This window comes from Arvicanthis niloticus, chromosome 13 (assembly GCF_011762505.2).
Source record: "Arvicanthis niloticus isolate mArvNil1 chromosome 13, mArvNil1.pat.X, whole genome shotgun sequence".
Lineage (NCBI taxonomy): Eukaryota > Metazoa > Chordata > Mammalia > Rodentia > Muridae > Arvicanthis > Arvicanthis niloticus.
In genome coordinates, this window is record NC_047670.1 from 54,880,852 (window position 1) to 54,900,290 (window position 19,439).

Genomic DNA, 19,439 nt, shown 5'->3' on the forward strand with positions numbered 1-19,439 from the left:
ACTGTGGGGACCAGCAGGAAAGCAGCCATGTACTCCTCCAGACCTGTGTGGCTCTAGGCTGTAGAGTGACAGCTTCATGGGTACTGGCCCCTGGCCCTCCACCCCAGCCATGTGCCTACCAGCCACAAGCCACACTTCCAAGAGCAGCAGGCCTGTGTTCCCAGCCAAGTGTGCTGCAGGCCTACAGTTCATCGTGGGTGGGGGCTGGGAGGGCCAGAGGCATGTGATACATGTGAAGCTAGAATTACAGGAGATCGATCGACAGCCACCCTACGTGGGTGCTGTGACTAGAACTTGGGTCTTCTTCAAGAGTAGTAAGTGCTCATAACTCTAGGCCACTTCTATAGCCCCTTGTGTGTTTGTGTGTGTATACGCCCACATGAACTATGTGTAAGCATGCCGTGTCATGAGTAGGGAGAGAGGACAACTGTGCAGAGCTGGTTGCTGGTTACTCTTCTTCCCCTTTTATGTGGGTTCTAGGACTGGACCTCAGGTTACTAAGCTTCACAGCAAGCGCCTTTATCTGCTGTGCACTGACTGACATGGTTCTGCTGTCCCAGGCTAGTGGCTCACGCCTATAACTCCAGAGTGTGCCACCAGCATTAGAGACCGCTTCAAAACAAGAAAAGCTACCATGGGAACCAGAAGAAATGAGGCACACACCTCACCCAGGGGGCTGGGATATAGCTTCGGAATGTGACAATTTATTTGGGGGTGAAGGAGGTTTCACCCCCTTTCCTGGCATTGATACAATATTGAAAAGCAGCAGAACGAAACGTACAAGACAGAGTGATCAGCACGAGCCCGCCCTCCCCTGGCCCAGATCTACCGAACCCACATCCAAAATCAGCTCTCCTCCCCAAGGGGCAGGGCAGACTGGGGGCCCGCCCCTTCGTCCGCTGGCCGGCTTTATTAAGTTCCTGCCATTAACTTAACTGGAGGCAAAGTTTAGCCAGCTGGGAGCTGGATGGTTGAACCACAGACAAAGGCAAAGACACTTCATCTTTAAAATGCAAGAGAAAAGAGACAGTGCCCATCCCCAAATATAGAGCTATGTACGTATATTATATATATATATATATATATAGAATCCATTCGTGCAGTTCATCAAACAAGCTTCTTAAAAATTAAAAAAATTATAAGATACATATTTCTTTAGGCCTTTGTGTTTTTAAGTTAAAACCAACAAAAAGATGCCTGCTTCCCCCTCAGCCCAGGTGTGTCCAGCATCTGACCCCGCCACTTGGCCCCTTCAGACCCTCTGGCTCCATTACACGGCCAGAACACTGCATACAGCCGGAGTAAAACCCTGACTCCTTTAAGGACGGAGGGAACTGTAGGCTGGGAAGTGGGGTCCTGAGCCCCTACCTGACCAGCTGCCGATTTTTGCTTCTCAAGTGTCTGTCAGAAGGGGAACCACACTCTCTGCACTTTCTGAACCAAGAAGAGAAGCAGACAGAACAAAACTAAAACCCTTAAATTTTCTCTTATTTTTTTTTTTTTAAATTGATTTCTTGAACCACAGAAGCCCCAGAGAGGCCACCTTGGTCTAGTGCACAGGAACCCAAGGGTAGAACTGACCAGGCTGGGCTCCACCTTTCATTGAAGTGCAAAAAAAACAAAACAAAAGAAGAAAAAGAAACAAACAAACAAAAACCCCAAACAAACCAGAAAAGTAAAGAGAAGGGGTGGGTGTGCCCTCTCAGGTTCCCAGAGGCTAGCCCATCCTTGACTGACCTACTTTCTGCTAGGGCCAACTCTCCAGCCTAGGCCATGGCCAGCCGAGTCCCACCTTTCCCTTTAAAGGCCAGGCCAGCCTGCGCTCTGAACCCTCCATACTCCAGTGAAGTAGCTCAGCCTCCTTTGAAATGAGACAATGCCCTCCGTTCCACCAGCTCCCACTGAAGCCATAGAGGGAGGCTCTCTTTGCTCCCTCAGGCTGGGCAGCTGGAGGTCACAGAGTGCTTCTTGCCGAGGCCTCGGCCTTGCTGCACTGTCCAGCTTCTCACAGAGGGACTGACTGAGATCAGAGCAAGAACCACAGCAGGGATGGGTCTCAATCCTCCATCTCAAAACCTAAGACCCAGGACTCACCCACTCCTAGTTCCTGACAAGTGGGTAGGAAGGGTGTGCTTACAGGGTACAACCTGCAGGGCAGGGTAGGAGGATCATTTCACATACAAAAAAATAAAGCAAATTGGACTGCAACTTCTGCTTGGTAATTAGGCAAATGAAAAGCAGCAGGGGTGGGGGAGGGGCCTGCAGTAAGCTGATGATGCAGGGCTGTGTAGGAGTCTGTGCAGCCTCTGGGTCTCCTGCTCCAGACCATTCAGGAGAGGGAAGGGGTCTGCTCACTGGCAGGCCCACGTCTTCCCTGTCCATGAGCCTTGAGGCCTTGAGCATGAGTGCAGCAGTGAGTCGGGTCCCACTGAGTCCCACTACCGCCATCTGCCTGTCCCTGTGCTTCCTGCTAGTTACCTTGGGACTGCTTGTCCTTTCTTTCAAGCAAGCAGAAGCATGTTCCTATGTCACAACAGACTCACCCTGCCTGCTGTCAAGGAAGGCGGACAGCCGTGGCCACCTCTGTGGTGCCTCCTATCCCAGGGAACCCACCAGCTAGCTCAGGCCTCCAACCCACCCCAACATTGCCACCTCACCTGTGCAATCGCTGCATTAATACGTTCTTCTTAAATAGCTTTCTCTCCCCCCCCACCTTACACTCTTAGGAGTCCCACAATGGTGGTTTTTTTTTTCTGTTTTTTTCTTTTCTTTTTTTTTTTCCTTTTTAAAAATTTTTTTCTTTTTTTTTCTTTTTTTTTTGCAAAACTAACTCTTTCACTTTCCTGTCATAAAATCACCTCTGAAAACACAACTTCTTTACAAAAAAAGGTCACAAATGACACAGACTCTCAGGAAAACACATTTCTATGGTCTCTGCAAACACCTGTAACTGGCACCCAGGTGGTGGCTCACCTGGGGAAGGGGGAGGGGGAAATCGCCCCTGGGGACAGAGGCGAAATACCAGCCCTTATTTGGGGGAAAAGCCAATTGGCACTTGGACGGTATGAGAGCTAACACAGGACAAGGTGGGACCAGACTGTGGCCCCCTTGAACCCTGTGAGGGCTCTGTTTTATACCCTGGGGCAAGGAGGGTTGGGGCTGTGCTGCAGACCCTGGCAGGCAGATGGCAAGGAAGAGTATCTTCCCCTACGACCAGAATACTTGTCCTTAGAGCACGCGGTTCTGCCTCTTCCCATGCTTCTGAGTAAGGTACCAAGGGCTGTGTACACCAGAAGCCAGCTCAGGCTACACACAGGAACACGCCATTCAACACTCAGGTGAATCCCAGGCCAAGGGTAGGCCAGTGCTGCCTGGGGACTGACAGGCGCCTCCCTCTCTGCTGAACACAGACTCCTCCGTGCTCTCCCTCTGCCTACTCTCCCGGTGCCCGGCCTGAATCTGGGGCTTTGGTCTCTGCCATTGGCATGGCTGCCTCCGGTCCCTAGCAGCAGAAGGCACCCGTCTTCCAACAGGTCTTCCAACAGGCTAGACTGTTTGGAAGCCTCAGCAGGGAAAAGCAAACCAGGAGAGGGGGAAAGGGAAGACCCCTGGGAGGCCTCTGGGCCTCCTCTTTCCTTCACAAACATCTGCAACAAGAGGCTGCAGCGGGTATCTTCTGCTAACACAGTCCCCCCTGTGCCATGTCTGCAGTAAAGGTCTGACCTTCAAGATAACTATCCCAAGAAGGGCCTGAGGCCTCCATGTTCCCCCCAACAACCTGGGATTGGAGAGGCCTGTGGCCTCCACGACAAACCACACAGACTGGTCTGGCTAAGGCAAGGGAGGCCACGCCTTCAGCGACCCTGTTCTGAGGAACTGTAAAGGGTGTTGCAGGGGAAAACTAAGGTCCTGCACCCAACACACACATAGATCTACACAAGGGGCTAAGGGGCAAACACACATGCACAGCCAGAAGTTTCCACAGCAGGTTCTTGCAGCACCTTTGGTAGAAAACAGAAGGGGTTTCAGATGCCCAGAGGCTGTGGCAGGCAGGGTGCCATGTCTGCCAGCCCCTCCACCTTCAGAGGAGGTTTTGGATAGAGACAGTGTGTGGGGCAGGAGATCTGCATAGGCCTGGTCCACAAGTAGGCAAGCAGGGAAGGGGACCTCTGGCCCAGCTGCTGCCACCCTCAATGGTGTCGAGGGAGGACCCATTTTGGCCTCATCCTTCACTCAGTGCCAGGGTGGTAGTGAGAGACTGTGCCCACCCTAGGTGGGACCTCCTGGGGGCCCTGCAGATGCCAAGATAGCACCGAGACCAGACACTGCACACAGAGCAAGAAGCAAGCTAGGAGAGGCAGGGTGGGGTGTAGATAGGATAGGCGAACCCCAAATTATGGGGATTCACCAGAAACCACCTAGTGGGCCCCACCTGCACAGTCAGGGATAGTGCCAGGGACACCAGGGAGCACATTTTCCTTCCTGTGCCCTACCAGGGCCCTAACCAAGTTCAGGACTTTCAGCCCCATCCCTGGGTCAACACTGAGCCGTTTGAGGCAAGCAAAGCACAGGCATATGGGTCTGAGGGCAGGGACGGGGTGGGAACACAAGTATGACTCCAGGAAGGAGGCCCCCCAAAGCCTCCCTCCTTGAGGAAGCCCCTCACTTACTTGGGCCAGTGCCACCCCCACCCCCTGTAGCACCTGCCACCCCAGCAGCCACCTTCTCGAAATCCTCAGGGCTGCAGAATTCCTTGATGGTCACGGTCAGGAGGTTGCTGGTGACATCTGTGACGACTACATTGGAGCATGGTGACATCTCGGGGCGCCAGTCCCCAGATTCAGGCTCGGAGGATCCGGCACCTGTGGGCTCCAGAGCTGTGTGAAGCACCTGGCCTGCAGCAGTAGTGACATCAGGAGGCACCCGCTGGCCAATGGCAGCCGCCTCAGGAGGGATGGACAGATCGAGCACCTCTGACTCTCGCCAGTTGGGTGCAGATCGGCTCATGGTCTCGGGGAGTAGCTTGGGTGGTGCATCGTCTGGGTCTGAGGACTGCAGTGTGGGTGAGGGGCAGCCGGAAGAGCTGGAGCTGTGTGCGTCAAAGGGGGCAGCAGCTGGGGTGGCCAGGAGCAGCCCAGACCCCGAGGAGGCCACGTCGGCTTTGCCCGCAGTAGAGGGCGCCAGAGGGGCGGGAGGGGGCTTGTAGAGCGCAAAGGTACCAAATTTCATGTGGCGGATCTGGGTGCGGAGCATGCTCTCACTGAACTTTTTGCTCTTCCCAATGACCCGGTTCCGCGAGGGAACTTTCGGGCGGGCCAGTGCCCCGGTGCCCTGCGCAGTGCCGCCACCTCCCGGGCCCTTGTCAATCACCTTCAGGTTCAGGATGATGCGGTTCCGCTTAGGTTCCCGAGGCTTCACCTTGCGGTTGATGATGCGCACGGTCTCAGAAAACGGCGAGATGGGCGGGCGCAAGCCAGGGCTACCCCCTTGTGGGTCTGGTCGTGGCAGGGGGCGGCGGGACATACGGTGGCAGCGGCGGATGTCTTTCTTGAGCCGGTGCACCGCAGCGCTGGAGTGCAGCTTGGGCGAGGAGGCGCTGGCGCTCGGCTTGACAGAGAAATGCACATCACTGATGCGAAGGGCCTCCGCCTGGGCCCGGGCCTGCGGGCAAAGGGGCGTGGGTGGGACCTCAAGACTTTCCGCGGTCCCTGGACACCCCTGTGCCAGATAGCCCTGAGCTCTGTCAGTACAAGTTCAGAAAGAGTACCCAGAACAATCAGTGACTTCTGACCCTTCAGACAGAAAAGGAAAGGTCTGAGGAGAGCAGCTCAGGCTTGCCTGGGATGCACGGGGCCCTAAGTTCCGTCCTAGCCACCAAATAAACCTGACATGGTGAGGCATACCTGTAAATAGAGGCAGGTGGACCATAAGTTCAAGGCTATCTTCAGCTATACAGTATGTTTGAGGATAGCCTGGGTTACATAATACTCTTCTTTAAAACCAAACCAAACCAAACAGAGAGATGGCAGTGTGTAACTGTCTATAAGAGCCAGGTAATTCTTAAGGTCTTTTTACTACCCTAAGTGTGTGTGTGTGTGTGTGTGTGTGTGTGTGTGTGTGTTCGTGCACACATGCGCGCGCACGCATTTGCTCTCCCCCCACCCACAACCCAGGGCCATTCTTGCCGACTCAGCAATAGTGACAGGGACCTTGTGAGGAACTCTCTCTTCTGTTAAGGATCCCAGGCAAGCCTGGGACTCTTCCACAGGCTAATTCTTGGAGACAGAGTAGATCCTCCCACTCCTGCCTCCCAGCTCAATCCAGCCTGACCACAGATAACCATGACTTTAAAAGAGGCCCTTGCTCTTGTTCTCTCTAGAGAATCCCAGCAGTTCCTGAGGCCAGGGTGGGACATGGGGACAAAGACCCGTGCAGGCCACACCCCAGTGCTCAGAGGATGCAATGGTGAGAGTGAGTGAACAGCTGTGGCTGAGGACCAAATATGGAAGGCCAAGAATCCCGACTAACAGCAACTCAGGCTCCAGTGGGGCCAAGCATAGGGTTAGGTTGTGACACTTTAGTTGTGACACTTTAGGGGTACCGAAGAGACTCATCCTCATGTTTAATCTGTTGGGTGTTGGAGGGGGGACTTTCCACCTACACATTGGATGCTTAATCACTACAAAGAGAAAACCTGTTACGCCCCCTGACAAAACCTAGATCACAACCCACCAGGGGTATCCTGTTTATGGTGAACTGTGTTATCTTACCAGATAGCCTGACACCTTCAAGGAACAAGCACACCTAAGACTACCTGGCCCTGCTGAGGCATCCCTGTCAGCATTCACTGACACTAGGTGGCAGCACTGAGCCAGGCACAGCTAGCTCCCAGGGCTCCTCTGCCCAGTCAGTTGAGTTCCACAAGGGGCCCCCTTACACTCCTCCCCCCTTACGCTCCTCCTTGTCACTGGGGGAGCTCAAGGAATCTCTTCAGAAACAAGGGCCTGCCATCCGCTCACGCTCATGCTGCATCCTGCCTCCACTCCCTGGTCATCAGATTCTTGGGGCTGGAGTTACAGGTGTTGGGGAGTCTGGTGCTCTGACAGAACAGCACTCTTAGCTGCTGAGCCACCTCTCCTGCCCCCCACTGACTAGCTAGCCCCGACAGAGGTTGAGGGATGACAGGCAGTCCTTAGAGTGGCAGAATGGGTGCAAACAGTGGACCCAAGATGACAGTCCAAACCTCACTCCCCCTTTTCTGTGCCGTCCCAGCGAGTCCTGCCATGGTGCTCTCCTGTGAGCGACGTTAGAGCTCCTGCTGACCAGACATCTGGAGGCAGCCAGTACTTGGCAGGTACCAGGCTTCTGAGAAACCAGCTTTTCCTAAACCATGCTTTCAAATGGTCCATAAGAAACATCTCTCACTTTACAGTGTCTAAACAGTATTGCATAAGATACGGTTCTCAGACTGGACAGAAGGCTCAGAGGGTAAGAGCAATGGCTACTCTTCCAGAGGACCCAGGTTCAGTTCCTAGCATTCACATGGCATCTCACAAATGCCTGAAACTCCAATTCTGGAGATCCACCTTTGGCCTCCATGGGCACCAGGCACGAACATGGTAGATACACACACACACACACACACACACACACACAGATGTAATTCTCCTCAGGTTGAGAGTTTTTTGACAGTAGGTCTGCTTAGTGAATTTCAAAATCACTGCTGGCCACGTTCACTGCACTAACAGGATGGGTGGCTCCAGGGTTTGTGGAGTACTGCAGACAGCATCTAGACACTGCTGCTAGCTCTGTGGTGGTGGATAAGTTATTAACCTGTTTTCTTTTCCGGGTTGAGGAATGGGAATATGGCAGCCATCTCAAAAAGGCTCCAGGATGTCAGCATTACTCCTTGTAGAAAAACCTGGGTGTATTTTGCTGAACTGCCTCTTAATCACAAAACAACAGATCCAGCCTAAGCCACCTCTGCATCCCTTCACAAGCACCCCTCTATGTCCTGCTGCTTCCTAAATTCTGGATTGAGGTGCTACAGCAGACAGCTCCACTTCCTGCTCTAGCATCTCTGAGCCTGGTTTCCTATAGATGTGTTCAACTTCCATCTGTGAAAGAGGACTAGTACTATCAACTCCACTGGGATGTTGAGAACATTAAAGGAGATGATTCAGGCAGAGGATTCGGCCCTGCTGGGCCCCCAAACAACTCAGAAACTACAACTTTTAAGAAAAAGGCATTTTGAGAATCGATACTCAAGATCATTACGCCTTGACCACTAGAGGGCGCTCCAGGGGCGCCGACAGGCTGTCAACACAGCCCACCAGTCTTCCAGCTGCTCCGCCCACCCCTCCCCACCCTCAAGCTTCAGTGTTAAGGTTGCTGTGTTAATCCCCGAAGATGCACCGTGGCTAGGGGCGGGGAGTAGGGGTTACAAGACTATAGGATTCCGGAAACCAACGTTATTTCCATGTTTGCACTTGGTCCAAGGCTAACTCTTTACACCCAGTCCTTTGGCTGGGGGAGGGGGCCGAGACAGCGGGACTGGTCCACCCTTCCCCCACTGAGCTTGGAGCTCTTTGGACAACTGGAGATTAAGAGGTTCTGCATCTTGCAGTCTCTTCTCCAAGGAGCCCTTCCTGTGTTTCTGGTGCCAAATCTGGTGAGAAGACCTGGGGCATTGATAGGTCTTTAGGGAAACTACAGAGGCCACCGGCAGCCTTGCATTAAGTGGATAACATGGGCCATCTTGCTCTCCTCTTCCCAGGCTCTGTTCTTCCTCATCAAAAAACCAACACAAAAACACCCCTAACTCTCCAAGATGGCTTCCCATGAAGTTCTTCCCTCTCTTGCCAAACAGGCTATGTTCACCATGCCCCACCCCATCTTCATTGGAACCTCCAGAAATATCAGGGTTGGGGGTAGACAGGCTCAGGACCCGAAAGCTAGTAGTCCAGTGTGGGTGATCAAACTCAGACTGAAGTAATTTAAGGTCAAATTCAAGTTGGGCCCCCAAGTGCTATGGGAGAAGGCACAGAATACACCCCAAGAGAGGTGGGCACTTCAGGGCAAGGGAAGCTGGTGTTTTGCCAGGAGGTAAGCCTATAGACTCTATAGCCCCAAGGCTCTAAATCACAAAACAGGCCAGTATGTTCAAGGCTAAAGGACATGAAGGGTCTCACTAGCAAACAGGGCTTCCCGGTCACCTCTCCTGAGTATGCCCCACCTGCTTCACTCACCTGCTTCCTGGAGCACAGTAGGTCTCCCACCCCTAGTTCCTGGTTTCATCCCTGATTACCCCACTCCCAGGCCCCTCTGGTTGGGCTGGCTGCGGCCTGTTGCCAGAGACTTGTCAGGGACTCACAACCACCCTCTGCCCAGCTGGGGCCCCTCTGGAAAAGCCTGCCCGCCTAGGCAGCGGCTGATCTGTCCCTCCCTTGCAGAGCCTGTGCTGCGCCCTGGCTGGGGGCCCAAGAGGGGGCTGCTGGGGCTGGGCCAGGTTACCTTTAGGAGGAAAGTTTTGGGTTTAGGTCCCCTCTTCTTGGGCCCATACAGCTCACGTTCCCTTTCCCTGCAGTCAAGAAACGCCAAAGATGAAAACGAGTCCCTTCCTGGGCCCCACTCCCCGACCCAGCCCGCCTTTCCCGCTTCCCTGCACGGCGCCCCACCGCGCCTGCCAGCTTCTCCAACTCACTTCTGCTCGAAGGCTGCGATGAGCCTCGAATCCAGAATGTTCTCCTCTGGCTCCCAAGTGCTGTACCTGCCGAGTCACGCGTACAGAAAAGCAAAATGAAAACCCAAGGGGCAGGGGCACACCGCGAGGGCTCAAGCACGCACCCCCTATCCAAGGCCCAGGTGTCTTCTTGCCGCTTCCCCGGTCCCCATGCCACCCACCCCACGACACTCACTTGATCGCCCACCCTTTCCATTTCACCAGGTACTCGATGCGTCCCTGAAAAACAGAAAAAAAAAAAAAATAGGGGGTGGGGGTGGGGAGGATGCAGGGACGGGAGGAGGCGACGGCGCGGGGGTGGCTGAGGGAACCGGGTTAGCGGGACCTCTGCGCCCCGAGGGCCCGCGGGCTCCGACACGGCCGCGGGGAACACAGGGCTGTCCGGGCTGAGGGCTCACCTTGCGGATCCGGCGTTTGATGATGGATTCGGCCGCGAAGACCCGCTCGCCTACTGCAGACAGCTCCATCTTGCTCAGCGGCACCCACAGCCCATAATACTCCCTGCTCCCGCGGCCGGTGCTGCACCGCTCGCGCACGCGCCCCAGCGATCAGGCCCCCGGCGGGCGGGCGCTCGGCGGGGCGCGCGCTCGCGTTCCAGCTGCGGGCCGTCACGTGATGCTTCGGGCCTGAGCGCCGTTGCCAGGACCTCCCCCTCCCCCGGGGCGGTTGCTAGGGAAAATGAGCGCTCGCGGGGCGGGGGCGCGCGAAGGCTCTTAAAGGGGCCTGTCTTCTCCGCCGCAGTCCTGGCGATAGACTGGTGGATGCTCGGCTGGTGGCAAGCCGAGTGAGGTGCCCTGCAATGTTACATTGCCCCCCTTCATCCTGCAGGCCCAGGATCCCTGCCACCTCCTACCCTCCTTGTAACTCCTCATGCCAGAATTGCCAGGCCCTGGACAGAGAGGTGCGATGAGCCCCGGAGGCGCTGTGCATCCTCCTGCAGACGTTTGCAAACAGTTAAATATGATACAGCAGAAATGCATTCACTGCAGCTTTGCCAGGCCTTGTGGGGATTTCTTTAATACATCACCCCATCCATTATTTATGTATCCGTGGGAGTGTGGTTTTGTAACCGGTTCAGATAAGTTAAAACAAAAACGCCACCGCAGGAAAGGGGAGTGGAGGAGGTGGTGACCCAGGTCTGTGACCATGGTCGCAACACCTGCAAGTAGACATTGGCTAGTGTGTTTGTAAAGCAAAGAGGGAGACGTCTCCGAAGAGGACCACAAGGCACCCCAGATTGAGCCCAAAGCAGGCTTTCTTTGGGTCATTCAGCAGAACCCTCCCTCGTGGTCAAATCTGTTTTTGGGTTTTCAGGCCGCAGGCCACAACAACACAATTCTACAGCCCACAGCTGCAGAGATGACTCCCACCATTGCTCTTGGGAGGCTCAAGTGGGATCTGGAGCGTTCCTTCTTGGATGTAGCCCCCCTTGCAAAACACACATCGAAAAATCTTCCATTTCGTTCGTTTGTTTTCACCAGGCCAGTGGTCTTGTTCTTTGGGGGAAAAAATCCACACATAAATAAGGTGAAGGAACAATCCATAACCTGCGTTAAGCCATTAGGATCTTCTAGCCCGGTTCTGTCCTGAAACCCAGGCCTGAATGAATATGCACACACACATCACCCACATGGAGAGTACAGGCACATACATTTTATATATTTAAATGTTTAAGCACCATAGGGTTGTACTATTTACCCTGGAGATGCTCTCCTCCCTTAATGATATTGATTGGATATTAACACAGATTTTGCCCTGTTCACCTGTTGTCTAGGGCTGGGCTGGAAGGGGTGTGTGTGGAGATTTGTAAGGGTCAGGATTGTCTTTTGATTTCATGATTGGCTTATTAGAAAGGGGAGGGGCAGGGGGTTGTACAAGTCTCCACTGTAGCATCAGTGCCAGAAGGTGCACATTCACCAATGAAAGCCTCATCTTTCCATCACTGCACCCCTGTAGATATGGCTGAAATCCTTCTGCACAACCCCGAAGGTCTTTATGCTACTGAGAAAATGCTCTTAGCTGGCATGACAGCAAACCTGAGGTGAACTTCACCTGAGTACAGAGCTGTTCTGCCGGGGTGACGTGGATGAGCAGGTAAGTCGAATGTGTGGGTGTCTGTGCTTGTGGAAGCTGAGGAGGCCACAGAATGAAGAAGATGACCACCCATCCACATACTGGATCATTCAGAAGTCTTTGTGAGCCACTATGGAAGCTTCAGGAAACCAAAATCAGTCAGGTGAGAAAATTGCCTCTCTCCCGTGTGACCACACAACACAGATAATTCCCCAACAGAGGTGGACTCACATCATGTTGCCACTGGAACAAACAGCCCCAAATATAGCAGCTTAACGTGACACACTCTGGAGTGCAGAAGTCCCAGGTCACTGTCAGCGAGCTAAAGTCAAGGCAAAGGACCCTGAAGAGATAACCAGCTCCTGGCCTCAGCTGGCTTTTAGAGGCGGCTGTCACTCCTTTGGTACACGGTGTTGCTGCTCATGTCTTTAATCCTATGGACACTTCATCACCACTGACTACCTTCCTGCTTCTTCAAGAGGACCCCATGGTTATATTGGACCAAAAAGCCTCTCCACAGCAGCAACCTTAATCTAAGTATAAAGCAGTATGCCTTCTCACACAGTCTCTGTTCCCCTCTCTAGACCTTTGTCTGTTTTACTTTGTGTGTGTGTGTGTGTGTGTGTGTGTGTGCACTTGTGTGCGTGCATGTGAGTGCATGAGGGTCTCTCAACTGAACCTGAAGCTTGCTAATAAGTTGGACTGGCCAGCAAACCCGAGCAACCCTCAGTGTCTCTGCCTACACACACACACACACACACACACCAGTCCTGAAATTGCAGCCTGTACTACTGTGCCCGGGATGCTCTGAATCCAAATTCAAATCCTCATATTTCTGTGGCCAGCACTATACAGACTGAGCCATTTCTCCAGGGCCTCACCTCAAATTTCAGTGGTTTATAGCACTTTTTGGTCATTGACTATTCTGAGAATGGTTATGTTCAATTATTTTTAAATTGAAATATTGGATATTATTCATTCAAAAAAAAAAAAAAAGAGAGAGAGAGAGATAGAGACAAGTTTGTACATGCCCCCTAGACGCCTGTCCTGTGGTTGTCAGCCTCTAGAGGAGGTCATTGCATCCTGAAGAGCAAAGTTTGTTCCACCTGTCACAAGCTGTTCTGATGTTTGATTCATTATGAGGAAAATACTTCTTTCCTGGCCTGCATAAGCTGCTTTCCACAGAGAAACGGCTCTCTTACCTCAGTGGCTCTCAAACTTCCTAATGCTGCAACCCTTTAATATAGCTCTTCATTTTGTGGTGCCCCTAACCATGAAAATTATTTTGTTGCTACTTTATAACTGTAATTTTGCTACTGCTATGAATTGTAATATCTGATATGCAGAATTTCCAATATGACCCCCAAAGGGGTCTCGACCCATGGTTGAGAACTACTCTCTTACCTGAAGCATGAACCATGTAAGCGTGCTTTCAATTTGTCAGAATGCATTCCCTCCTCTTGTTCTGTTGGCTGGGCCCAGCTGATGGTTTTCATTGCTGGTCTTGCCCAGGGTCATCATGGTGGGTACAATGAGAGAAACCAACGCTGACTGGTCCTCTTGTCTCCAGGTGAGCTCTTGCCCTTCCGGGGGGGCCCTGAAGGAGCCCTGAAGGACCAACTGGGGAAATTACACAACACTTCCATCCACACATCCTACAGTCAAAACAAGGCCTAGGCTCGAGGTTCCAAGTGTGTATATCCTTAGTAACCCCTTCCCCTCACATATGGGGAGAGCTTGCAGGACTGACTGGAATTTTACTCCCATACCGTGCTCTCTGGGAAAAGTAAAATGATTTTGCAGATGTAATTAACATCCATAATTAGTTAACTCTTAATTGCCCAAATGAAAGTTAGCCTGGGTAGGTTTTCCTTACAAGACAGATCTAGCCAACAGAGATGCTATCCTGCTGGCTTTGAGAAGGCCAACTGCCACACTTCAAAGAAAGCCAGTGGCAGGAATGGAGCATGGCTTCTAGAAACGGTGGACCTCTGTCCTACAATCCCGAGCAATGAAATGTATCAATAGTTCTGGAGCTTGCTGTAGGGTCCTGACCTTGATAAGGGTCCAGGAGACCAGAACGCAGTCTCCGGTGTGTTGACTCGTAGACATAGATGCAATAAGCTTGGACTGTGTTTAGCCACTAAGCTGCGGCTGACTCCTGAATGGAAAGATAATCATTCCCCCGAAAAGGAAGAGTGACAAGGTCACATGGGAGGGCAGCTGTAGCGGTTTGAAAGAGAATGGACCCTAAAGACTCATCCGAGTGAATGCCTACCCCTCAGTTGGTGGATTAGGAGCTGTGGCCTTGTTGGAGGATGTGTGTCACTGGCAGTGAGGTTTCAAAAGCTGGTACCAGGCCTAGTCTCATGCTGCCTCTTTCTTGTGGACAAGATGTGAGTTCTCAACCACTGTGCCATGCCTGCCTGCCACACACCTCCTGCCACGATGATCATGGACTCACTCTCTGAAACTGTAGGCAAGTCCCCAATTAAATGTTTTCTTTAGTAACTTACCTTGGTCATGGTGTCTCTTCAGAACAATAAAACAGTAACTAAGATTCAGGGTTGTTATAATATAATACAAGTCGGTGCTATGTATTATAATATTATTATATATTATAATTAATATAAAAGAAAATATTAATGTCATATAATATTATATAGTGGCGTGCTATATAATATAAATATTATATTAATATGATTGTATTAATTCATCTTATATTAATAATAGTAATATATTATAATATTGTAACAACTCAGGGTTATTGTAATAACACAAGTAGGTCCCAATTTGTGACAAAGCTCATGTTATAAATGGTGAGGTCTTGTTGGGAGCCGACTTTAGCAGAAAGCGGCTAGATCAACTTTGCAGCCATCTGGACCCATATACCCTGATAGAGACTTGTTTTTCAAAAGCCTACAACAGCGGAAGCACACTCTGACAAATATCTTGTTTATCCCACATAGCTTGTTTTGCTGTTTAGTGACCCCAGCTGCATGGTGCACGTGGTAAAATGGTTTCACCTGTGTTCTCCTGCTTGTGCTTATAAATACCCAGGATTTTCTTGTAATAGAGTGAATAGGGAAATAAAGGAGTAACCAGACTTGACCACACACCCGGTCTTGTCTCCATCCCCACTCTCTCTCTTGACCAGAGCACTTAGCCCCAAAGCGTGGGGCAGTGTGGACAGCAACATAGTAGCCCCAAAGAGTTGAGCAGTACTGTCCGCAACAAGGTCTCAGCTGGCAGTGGTGGGGCACACCTTTAGTCCCAGCACTCAGGAGGCAGAGGCAGGTGGATCTCTGTGAGTTTGAGGTCAGCCTGGTCTACAGAGTAAGCTCAGAACAGTCAAGGATGTCATACAGAGAAATCCTGCCTGGAAAAACCAAAACCTAAAAAACTAAACCAGTGAGGTCTCTGGGGGCAGATGCCCCTTTTACAATGTAGTATTTTGGGGACACTTCTTTTGTGATATCCAGCTGCTGATGCTATGTCCTTAGTCTTTGGCACATGTGACTGCTCTAATTAAAGTGAAGGAGAAGATGTGTTGAGACCCCTATGCAGGCAGAAGGAGGGGCACCTGGGGCAGGAAAGTGGATCAGAGGCAGGGGAAGGGCCTTGTCTGGCATTAGCACATCAGTCTTGAGTCACAGATGCCCTCAGACCTGCTGACTTTCAGCAAGGTCAGAACCAGAAGAGAAAGAGGACCTGGGAGCAGGTAGCTGTGGCCAGACAGCACTGGAAGGGCCTGCTGCCAACCTGACGACCTGAATTTGATCCCTAAGACCCACATGGGGGAAGGAGAGAACTGACTTTCATGGACTGTCCTCTAACCTCCACATGTGAGGCATGGCACATGTACACGCAGAAAAACAATCAAATAAATGTTTTTTTTTTTTAATTAATAACTAGGCTAGGCAGTGGTAGCATACACCTTAGAGACAGTCAGATCTCTGAATTTGAGACCAGTCTGGTCTACAGAGTGAGTTCCAGAACAGCCAGGGCTACAAAGAGAAACCCTGTCTTGAAAAAAAAAAACTTAGGAAAGAGGACCTGTAACTCCCCAGGACCCATGGAAGTCCATCCATGGGAGGTCTGTCCCATAGCTCTCCCAAGACAAGTTCACTGCTGAGTGGGACAGCCCTTCCTAGCAACACAGAACAGGGCCTGTGCTTGGGAACTTCAGGTCATCTCTCTGCACTCACAATGAGGTCCTGGGGGCTATGATATGGGCTCTGACCCAGTGGACCAACTTAGCTCAGCAGGGTACTGTGTCCTCATCATCCTCACTGAAAACTGGAAGATGCTATGCTTCTCATTGACCCGCTAGCTACTCAGAGTCGTGGCTTACCCAGTGCATGTAATAGCGAGCGGCCCTAGCTTGATCTTTTGAGGGGCCTGGTACATGGGCTAGTACCATAGTTTACAGTGTAGTCCTCATAGTTTAAGACTATGGGGGTGCAGAAGAGGAAGGCTAACTCTAGGCACTGCCTGCTTCTGTCTGTGTAAACCTTAGTATTCTGGGTGTGGTCTTGGGAGGAAGACAACAGCATCGGGAGTGGGGGTTAAAACGATCCAGGACATCTGGGCAGAGGATCTATATTCCTGTGCAGCAGTGAGACATCCCATGCATCCTTTAAAACACTATTTTATCTTATGTGTATGGGTGTTTTGTCTGCATGTATATCTGTGTGCCATATACTTACCTGGTGTATCCAGAGGCCAGAAGAGGGCACTGGGTCCTTTGGAACTGGAGTTACAGGTGGATGTGAGCTGCCATTGGGACACTAGGAACTGAACCTGGGTCCTCTGCAAAAGCAGCCAGTGATCCTAACATCTGGCCACCTCTCTAGCACCTCAGCTCATGCATCTTCATGGACTCTGCAGATTCCAAACTGGCACTCACCTCAGGCCTTTGGCGTGTGCTCTTCCCTCCGTCAGCTGTGTGAGACGTCATGTGTATCTCCTTCAGGTGGATGCGTGGCTTGTTTCTTTCTTTTCTTTTCTCTTTTTGAGATTATAATATAATTACATTACTTCCTCCTTTTCGCCCCACTCTCCAACTCCTTCCATGTGCGACTCCCCTCTTTACATTCAAATTCTTTTTTTTAATATTGTGTGTTCCTAAATATATAAATACAACCTGCTCGGTCTGTGCATGTTACTTACTATATATGTATGCTCTCAGGGCAGGTCGTTTGCTATTGGATAAGTGGGTGGTTTCCATGGTTGCCTTAGCTCGTGGTCTATGGTCTTTGTGTAGAACTGAGGCCTAAGGACCTCCCCTCACCACATTATCACGTCTACTGGTGCCATCCCTGCTCAGCTCCTGTTTAGGCAGCCATGTTGGTGAGAGTTCACAGGTGTAGCAGCTGACATTTTTAGGCGTCACGGTCTCACAGGCTTCCTTCATGCTTTTAGTGTTTATTCAAATGTTACCTCTTTTTTTTTTTTTTTTTTTTTTTTTTTGTAGAAATAATTTCTTGTGCGATGTGTGGAAGCTTCCTCTGTCAATAAAAAAGCCTATGCCAATGAGCCGAGACAGAATGAGAAGGTGGGACATCCTGCAGAGAAAGAAAGGATTCTAGGAGATAGTCAGGCACGGGAGATTCGCCCCAGACACAGGTCACATGGAACTGAGGACCAGGTATGACTTAGAATAGAACAAATATGAAATTAAGTTATGAACTAGTCAGGGAACAAACAAAGCTTTTAGCCTAGGCATTTATTCATGAAATATTAGTCTCAGAATCATAATTTCTGGAAACAAAGTGGATGGGTGGGAAAACATGCAGTTTCAGATGGGTTTAAGTACACTTTTCTCCCCTTTATTTAAAATGTTATTATTATTAATTCTCTCTCTCTCTGTCTCTCTCTCTCTCTCTCTCTCTCTCTCTCTCTCTGTGTGTGTGTGTGTGTGTGTGTGCATACATACCATGGTGTCCTTGTGGAGATCAGAGGGCAGCTTTTGAGGGTCACTTTTCTCTCTCCACCTCGTTAAAGCAGAGCCTCTTATTTTTGCTGCTCTGTGTACTCTGAGGTCGCTGGCTCTCCAGCTTCCAGACGTTTCTCTTCTCTGCCTCCCATCCCAGTATATAAGTACTAAAATGATAGATTCCTGGCCCCAGCCGTGTGGGTTCCCAGGAGTGAACCCCAGGCTTGCCTATGCTGTTCCTTTACTTGCTGAGACATCCTCAAAGCCCCTCCTCCTTTCTTTAATGGAGTCTTACTATGTGGCCCCAGCTAGTCTCAAACTCCTGGGCCCAAGCAATGTTTCTGCTTCAGCTTCCTGGGTTGCAGGAACCACAGGCCAAATGTCCCTTCTTCAGAAAGTGTCCTCTGACCACCTTCTGTCAGGGAGCTCACTTCTGCTCCTTGGCATTCCCAGCCCGCTTACCATACCATATTCCCTTCCTGACCCTTCACACACCCTGCACATTTAATGTCTAACCCTTTACCAGATCCCCAGGCTCCTGAGGGAAGGAACTTTGCCCACCTGGCTTCCCTTCTTCACTGTTGCCAGCACAGGACCTTGAAAAAGACAGGCATTCAGTTTGTATGTGTGGGATGTGTGGATGGGTCACCTAAGAGATTTTTTGAAGCTGGTCAAATGCTCACTGCAACCTCCCCTCCCCCCAACCCCGACCCCCTGCACCAAGCTCTGGAAGTACAAAGTGGAAAGACACTGAGCAGGTGAGAGAGCCTAAGGTGCACCCAGCTGTGTGGCCCTGGAGCTGCTGGCAAGTTCTCTGAGCCTCTGTTTTCTTCCACTGTAAAATGGAGAGTCTCCTGTCTTGTGAGGACACAGCATTTGGTTTCTAAGCATCTGGGATTCAGTCTGGCATGTGGTAGGTCTGTGGTGATGAAAGTATGTGTGTCTAAGAGCCAGGCCCACTCAAGTATCAAGACACACACACACACACACACACACACACACTCACATACGTGCATGTGCACACAGAGACATGCATCAAAGCACACATGCAGGCTCTTTCTCTCATGCTTGCATGCACAACCAGATACAGGCACCAAGGCACACATAGCATACAGGCTCACACACACACTCTACTGACATAGCTTCAGTTTGCTATGTTCCCCATATGTTCCCCACATGTTCCCCACATGTTCATGTTTTGTCCTTTAGCTTGTGGTGCCATTTTGGAGGCCAAGGAAACTTTAGGATGTAGACCTCACTTCTGGAAGTAGTAGCTAGGGGCAGATCCTTGAGTATTAGAACCTGGGGGCTGGAGAGATGGCTCAGTGGTTAAAAAGCACTGGCTGCTCGTCCAGAGCACCCCACATGGCAGCTTACAACTGTCTATAGCCCAAGTTTCAAGGTATCCAGTGTCCTCTTCTGTTCTCTGTGGGCACCAAACATACATGTAGTACACAGATACATACACATACAAAGAAACAAACAAGCCGGGCAGTGGTGGCGCACGCCTTTAATCCCAGCACTTGGGAGGCAGAGGCAGGCGGATTTCTGAGTTTGAGGCCAGCCTGATCTACAGAGTGAGTTCTAGGATAGCCAGGGTTACACAGAGAAACCCTGTCTCGAAAATAAATGAATAAACAAATAAATAAATAAATGGGAGCAACAGGCTGGCCTCTGGTTCAGCCT

General features: G+C 51.1%; 1 protein-coding gene across 2 annotated transcripts; it reads right to left on the bottom strand.

Annotated features, from left to right (window-relative positions):
- Window positions 1-684: 684 nt before the first annotated feature.
- Window positions 685-10,317, bottom strand: Cbx6 (chromobox 6). 2 transcript variants are annotated; one of them, XM_034516958.2, is made up of 5 exons: window positions 10,141-10,317; window positions 9,918-9,961; window positions 9,704-9,769; window positions 9,514-9,580; window positions 685-5,607 (listed from the first exon to the last, which is right to left on the bottom strand). In XM_034516958.2, exons 1-5 carry the CDS (start codon window positions 10,207-10,209, stop codon window positions 4,663-4,665), a joined length of 1,191 nt encoding a protein of 396 aa, XP_034372849.1. In that variant the 5' UTR covers window positions 10,210-10,317; the 3' UTR covers window positions 685-4,662. The 2 variants fall into 2 exon arrangements, with proteins under 2 accessions (XP_034372849.1, XP_034372848.1); XM_034516957.2 differs by having other exon boundaries at window positions 685-5,661; window positions 10,141-10,315.
- Window positions 10,318-19,439: the final 9,122 nt, after the last annotated feature.

Excerpts from the sequence above, each read along its gene's own strand:
- Cbx6 (XM_034516957.2), bottom strand. The coding sequence starts at position 10,209 with ATGGAGCTGTCTGCAGTAGGCGAGCGGGTCTTCGCGGCCGAATCCATC. Across the intron at positions 9,770-9,917 it reads TGGAAAGGGTGGGCGATCAA|GTACAGCACTTGGGAGCCAG; the intron begins GTGAGTGTCGTG and ends GTGACTCGGCAG. Across the intron at positions 5,662-9,513 it reads CCAAAACTTTCCTCCTAAAG|GCCCGGGCCCAGGCGGAGGC; the intron begins GTAACCTGGCCC and ends CTTTGCCCGCAG.